Source organism: Bos taurus, chromosome 7 (assembly GCF_002263795.3).
Source record: "Bos taurus isolate L1 Dominette 01449 registration number 42190680 breed Hereford chromosome 7, ARS-UCD2.0, whole genome shotgun sequence".
In the NCBI taxonomy this organism is placed as follows: Eukaryota; Metazoa; Chordata; class Mammalia; order Artiodactyla; family Bovidae; genus Bos; species Bos taurus.
The window spans coordinates 50,140,256-50,146,707 of record NC_037334.1 but is presented as its reverse complement, the minus strand read 5'-3'; the positions used below and the strand labels follow the sequence as shown (position 1 = coordinate 50,146,707).

Sequence of the window (6,452 nt, the reverse complement as noted above, 5' to 3'; positions counted from 1 at the left end):
CTCTTACTCACATTGCCCATGTACTCCGAGAGTAGGTCCTGCAAGGCCTGGCGGACAGCATTACACTCTGCCACGATTCTCTCACGCCGGTCATCACGTGTGCAGGACGAATCAGCCATCAGGGCAGCCCCACTAATGATGCTTTCCAAGCGCTCCTCCAGGGAAGGCCTAAAGCGCTCCTCGCTGAAGCTCAAGGGGTCCACAATGATTTGTTTCTGCAAAGGAAGCGTTAGTGACTATTAGTGTCATCTCTATTTCCTCCAGTATTCAAGAAGGTGAGGAAAATGCTGTTTAGAAACACCAACATATAACACAAAAAATTTCAATGCCTGAAACAAAGTTATACTTGTTAACTTTATACATTATACAGATGAGGGGCATTCCACACAAGTTGGCTAATGGTGGATTACTTCTTAAAAAAGGCACTGGAAGCAATACTTTCAAGCTGAAGGGGTCTGAATAAGGTATGGTATCTCAAATGCAAACAGAAATATGTCAGCATAAAAATTATGTTCATGCAACTTAATATGAATATCTAAAGGTCTAGTAAGTTACCAAATGAGAATTACAAGAAAAATAAACATCAGCATTCTTTTTCTATGTACAGAGTGTAAAACTGTCACATGATAGTAACAGAACTGTTTCATCACACAAAAAAAATAAAAACAAAACACTGACTTTTGTCTTCAAGGTTTCAGAAAAGTCATTTATAATCAGTTTCAACTGTCCTCACCTTATACATTTCAAAGTTTATAAATGATTCAGTCTCAAATTTATTCTGCTAATTCCAAATTAAGAGACTTTATTACCTCAAAGACCTTCAGGTAATTCTGTAAGAGATGACAGTAATCTGTCCCAAAAAAGCCACTCTCTAAGATACAATTACCCCCAAAAGAATAAATCCTTCCTCTGTCTCCCCTTTACTCCCCCGACTCCACTCAAATTGAGATTTACCACTGATGAATAAAGTCTGGTCACAAGTAAGCTATAGGTACAAGGTCTAACATCAACAGTCGCAAGACAGGATCTACTGGCCTTCCATAGACTTTCCACTTGATATAATTCATCCTCACACCAGTAAATGTCTGTACAAATATTTTGCCTTTATTTTTCTTTATAGGGACTATGTTCTTATTGATTTCAATTTAAATGCCAAGTTTTTTTCCCCTGTAAAAAAAGCCTGCCCTTTTCCAATAAGTATACATTTCTTCTTTCTTTTCCAAAAAATCATCTATTTTAAAACTGAACATATGATTCCTTCAGTTTATTATTAACCTACATTATAGCTGATCATTTTTCTTACCAGACTAAGTTACTGCAGTTATTTCTCTGGTCAAAACTGAATACACAATGCCTTCTTCACAATGACCAATAGGAAGGAGGAAGGAATGGTCACAGGATTTTAACAGTCACAGAACTTCAACAGACCTATAAACATTTAGTCCAACCCCCTCATTTTATGAATGAAGTTTCATTGTACCCTGAAGAAGTTAAGTGACCTCTAATAGATACTACTCAACTTAGGGCAAAATGTAACCCTTATTGCCTTGAATGAGGCCAGTAGCTAATACTGTCAAATTTGAAAGGGAAAAACAACAGTGCCAGTTAATTGTAAGATATATCTTAAGAATTTGCTGTAAGTTCATTTAATGTTTAAGGCTCCAGGGTAAAAATTCAGTTCTAATATCATAGACTTTTGGCGTAACACTGTCTTTACCCAAGCCAAAGTACCGAGGTGAGACAAAGGAAAAAAATATCAACAACTGTTAAAATGCACTCTATTATATTTATTCTATACTTCAAAGCATTCCTACTTATGAAAGGATGCTTGTCACCTGGAAGGTAATTTTCTCTTAATGCTAATTTTTTAAAAAAAATTAACAGCTGGGTTCAAAACAAACAAAAAAAAACCTTAAAGAAATCTTGAACTGCTGCCATCTACTGGAAGCCATGAGGCATTGTGGGTAGAAATTTAAAACCATAAAATACATCCCCCAAAATTACGATTAGAGTTGACACATAGGATAGTGTGTGCACAGAATATATACACAGAACATATCTGGGACATCATTTATAAAAAGTGATTATATGGCCTTATGCTAACAAAGTATTTTAATCCTAAATTTGCTCCTACTTGATTAAATCTTGTCTTTATTACGATTTAGTTATTGAGAAGTGTGTCTAGGCAAATAAGATTAAGATGACAGCACTTTTGCTGTAGTCGTTTATGATGTGTCTATAACTCTCACTAGACTGTGAGTACCTGGAGCACACAGCCTAAGTGCACTTTGCCTCTGTATTTTCCATAGGTTCACATCTCCCAGAAGGTTAAAATCTTGGTTGAAATGAATTGAATTCATATCTCAAGAATAACCTCTTAGGAAACACAACATTAAAAAAATTCAGAAGTTTAACTAAAACTAAAAAAGAAAAGAGAAGGGACGGTGAAAAGCGACAGGAGGGGAGGGGGAAGAAAAGATAAATGCTTTAGGCCAAGATCAAGTTGAATGATGGTTCATAAAATTTCTTTCAACTTACACTGCGAATCTAAGTCGAAACTGAGCTATCATGAGAAACCTTAATCACATTTCCCCACAAATCTGTTAATTTTGAGGGATCATCAAAAGCCTGAAGTCTCCTTCCAAGTATAACTTACATCAAAGTTGTTGAGGGCATATGCCAGTTCTCCTCCTCCTGCACCCGGGTGCTGAGAGGCATCATCTGATGCAGTGGCCTGGGCTGCATTAGAAATTCCTGTGACTGCCTGTTGCAGCTGCTTGTATATCAGGTCTCTGTTGGCCTTGTAGGCTGCAACGTCAGGGTGCTGTAGGCATGCCTGGGATGCAGTATAGAGGATTGGAACGTTTTTCTGCAGGATTCCTCTGGCTGCAGCCATCTGATCACGATGGCCCACATCTTTCAGTTCCTACAAAAGTAAAACAAGAATATGGGTTCTACTCATAAAAATTTGTCAGTGAATTCTAAAAAGTTAGAATTTCTGCTAATTAGATGTTATTTTCATTAACAGTTTGGCTTGAAAGTTCATCACAAAGGACACAGTATGGCTTAGTAGCTGAGAGTTCAAACTTTCCCGAAACACAAAGACCTGAATTTGAATCCCCAGCTCTAGTTTTTACTATTATGATCCTATTTAAACTCTCCATACTCACTTTCTCCTTCTGTAAAATAGGAGCAATATTTTGCTCTCTTACAAATGCCTTGAGGATTAAATGGAACAACGCATGTAAGGCATCTAGAAGAGCACTAATAAAAAACAAAACCATGAAAACTAACATCTTGATTACAACCTTATTAAGATGGATATACCTATTTCAACTAAAATACAAAAGATAAAGAGACATTTAAACAGAGCAAAATTTATTATGAGGACTTCTTTTTTATTAAGTTATAGAAGTTCATTGAGAGAGTTTTGTCAAAATTGGGATGAGATACCACAGATATCTCAAAACCACAAACTACTCAAACCAGCCAGGTGAGGATGTGGAAGCCTGTTCTTCCAAGTACAGAACATCTCGTTTCCCCTTTCTCATCCCAAAGACCACGGTAGGACCCAGATTATTAGGGCATAAAGCTGAAGTCCATGGGCTCCATGACTTTAACCCAAAAGGTTTGTATTAATATTTCACTATAATACTCTATAGACATGCAATCTTAGGTGAACTGTCCTTTCTCAATTTCCTCTATCCCATAATTATAATCCACAGTTAAAATGATTTGAGGTTCCTAACATGGTTTCAACTACCAGCATTTGCTTGGTAAATCTGGGTGAATATGCTAAGTGACACCAACAATAAACAAGATGGGAAGGGAGTACTTCTGGTATTCCTATGTTACTGCAATTACTCAGAGAAAACTAAGTCTTCAGTAAATGTGGATTTGCTACCACAGAAGAAAAATGTAAGTGATAACCATAACTGACCACCAACTGTTTCAACTCTATTTTATGTGTGACCCTAGAATTTAAACATTAATGTCATCAACTGAGTCCTAGAGTATAATTTAAATGTTTTTAAAGTAACTACAACACGTGCAAACAGTAAGAGAAAACTGACTTAGAAAGGCCAAAGTCAATTACTCAATTTAAAGTCTGACTTAACTGTTTATGGGTCATCTTTCTAAATGAGTTCCTAATTAAGCATTAGAGACACCACACTGGCTTTTTTCTGAAACTTCATCTATGTTTTAGGTTTGCATCTTTATTGAAACTTTGTACAATATGACAGCTTACTTTTCCTGCTAGAATTCTTTTCTCATTTGGAATTTGAATTTGCCAAGTAATAGCTCATAGCACTTCAAATGCCCTGTAGCACAGTACATTAGGCTAAATATTTAGAAACAGGACCCCTTGGATTTTGATTATCAGTGATCATTTCAAGACTCAAGCTATGACAGGGGGTTGAGGCTCACCATTATGCTTAAACAGCTGGTGCACATGTTCTGTGTGGCATTTCCTTAATGTCTTCCCTCACTACAACCTCAGGGACTTTTACGCTTTCTAAGAAGGCATTTGCCTTTATAATATCCTCTATTTCATAAAAACACTTTGCAATCAACTTTGTGGATACTTCCTAAGTATCCACAGCCTAAATCAGCATAGTCTGTTGCAAAGGTTAAGCAAAGACACTTGTAGTCACCCAAAGCTACAATAGGTACCACAATTCCTGTTCAACACATAATTTTTCTAGAGTCACTTCCCGGCCTGGTATGATAAACTCCTACCTTCCCAAAGACTACATGAAGTTCAATACTCAAAAAGGACACCATGGACTTAGAGGATGATCATTTTAAGACTCAAACTACGACAAAGGGCTAGGGCTCACCATTATATGAAAGCCGCTGGTGCACACGTGCTGTGTGGCATTGTCTAAAGATCTTGCCCTCACGACAATGTATCTTTGACAGACTTCTTTTTACAAGTAAGGAGGATGCATTTGAATCTATGATGAAAATGACAGCTACCATCATTTGTCCTAACTGCTAAAGTGTTCTATCTTCTCTCTTTTTAGAAGTGCTTCTGCCATAGCATAAAGAACTAGATTTTAAGTAAAGATAGGAAAACAGACACTATCACAAGGCAGCACTATTTATTATAATAAGAAAAATGATCAATCATAAGAATTCTTTTCAAAATATACAGTGCTAGGACTTCCCTGGTGGCCCAGTGGCTGAGACTCCATGATCCCAATTCAGGTCTGATCCCTGGTCAGAGAACTAGATCCCACATGCTGCAATTAAAATCCAATGCAGCTAAAAATAAGATACACGGGTCTCGTAATTAATCCAGATTAATGGGGGGAAATAAAGTATTAAGCAATGTAATAGATTACATACAAAATTTAGAATTCCTTGGTCTACTTCAGGCTTCATAATTCCCCAGTGTGACCAAACAAACTCAGGAACAAACAAAACAAAGTGGAAATGACTCCTTCCAACATAATTTGAACTAACCATCACACAAGTAACCAAGAAACAGAAGCTAAATTCTAAGCAATCCAGAACACTTTCTAACCAAGATCTGGAAATTCAAATGACAATTTCCTCTCATGTACCTCTTAACAATATAAAATTGCAGCCATAGTTACTTTTGATCAGATGTCTTCTCTTGGATTCAAATTACTACACTTAAAAAATGGTCCATGGTCAAACTCATCCAGTCCACATGATTTACACATAAAACAGACAGTGGCAATATTATCCATTACCAATTTGTTCACGCTTTCAGAAAAATAATCACGAAAATCAGAGTTGACAGACTAGGTAAGAAGCACTATGTTTTTAACAAACCCATCTCAACAAGCTCCTGTACCTGGGTGGGTGGAATGTAAACATCAAAGCAGTCCATCTTTAGCATACCGGGGAGGCAGAGCTTACAATGTAAGGCAGAAGTAGTCCTCCTCAGAAAAACCAGCGTCAGTGCTATGGCAGATCCTTACCCTTACCATCTATTTCACCTTGACAGTCAAAGAGTCTGCAGCCAGTCTAATGGAAATTCAAAATCTTCTACTCAGCAAGTAATATTCTAACCCAAGAAAGTAACAGATTACGGCCACACACAGAATCCCTTTGCAGATGGATCTGCAGTACAGCAAAATGGGGTTTTTCAATCATTTGTTAAACAAGTATTTATTGAACACTATGTATCTAGGCAGTGTTCTAGGCACTAGGGATTACAGCAGCAGATTAAACAATGTGCCTGTCTTCTGGAGCCATACAGCCTAGGTTCAAAACTGGCTCTACCACTTCTAGATGAATGTCCATGCCAAATTAATTAACCTCTCTACACTACAGTTCCTCCATCTATAAAATTAATATCTGATCAATTATATGATCTACTTTATACTACTTTTGTGAGGATTAAACAAATTTGTACTTACAAAATGCTTATAACAGTGTTTAGTGCATAGTGAACACCTTTTGAAAGTTATTCACTA

At 36.9% G+C, this 6,452-nt stretch overlaps 1 protein-coding gene across 5 annotated transcripts in view; it reads right to left on the bottom strand.

The window, feature by feature from the left end:
• The window catches only part of CTNNA1 (catenin alpha 1), a 346,126-nt gene that overhangs the window by 109,046 nt on the left and 230,628 nt on the right, over positions 1 to 6,452 (bottom strand). For all 5 annotated transcript variants that reach the window (XM_024994302.2, XM_059888218.1, XM_024994299.2 and 2 more), the window contains 2 exon segments: positions 2,657 to 2,926; positions 12 to 215 (listed from right to left, as the gene is read on the bottom strand). In XM_024994302.2, coding sequence (XP_024850070.1) covers positions 12 to 215; positions 2,657 to 2,926 — 474 coding nt within the window.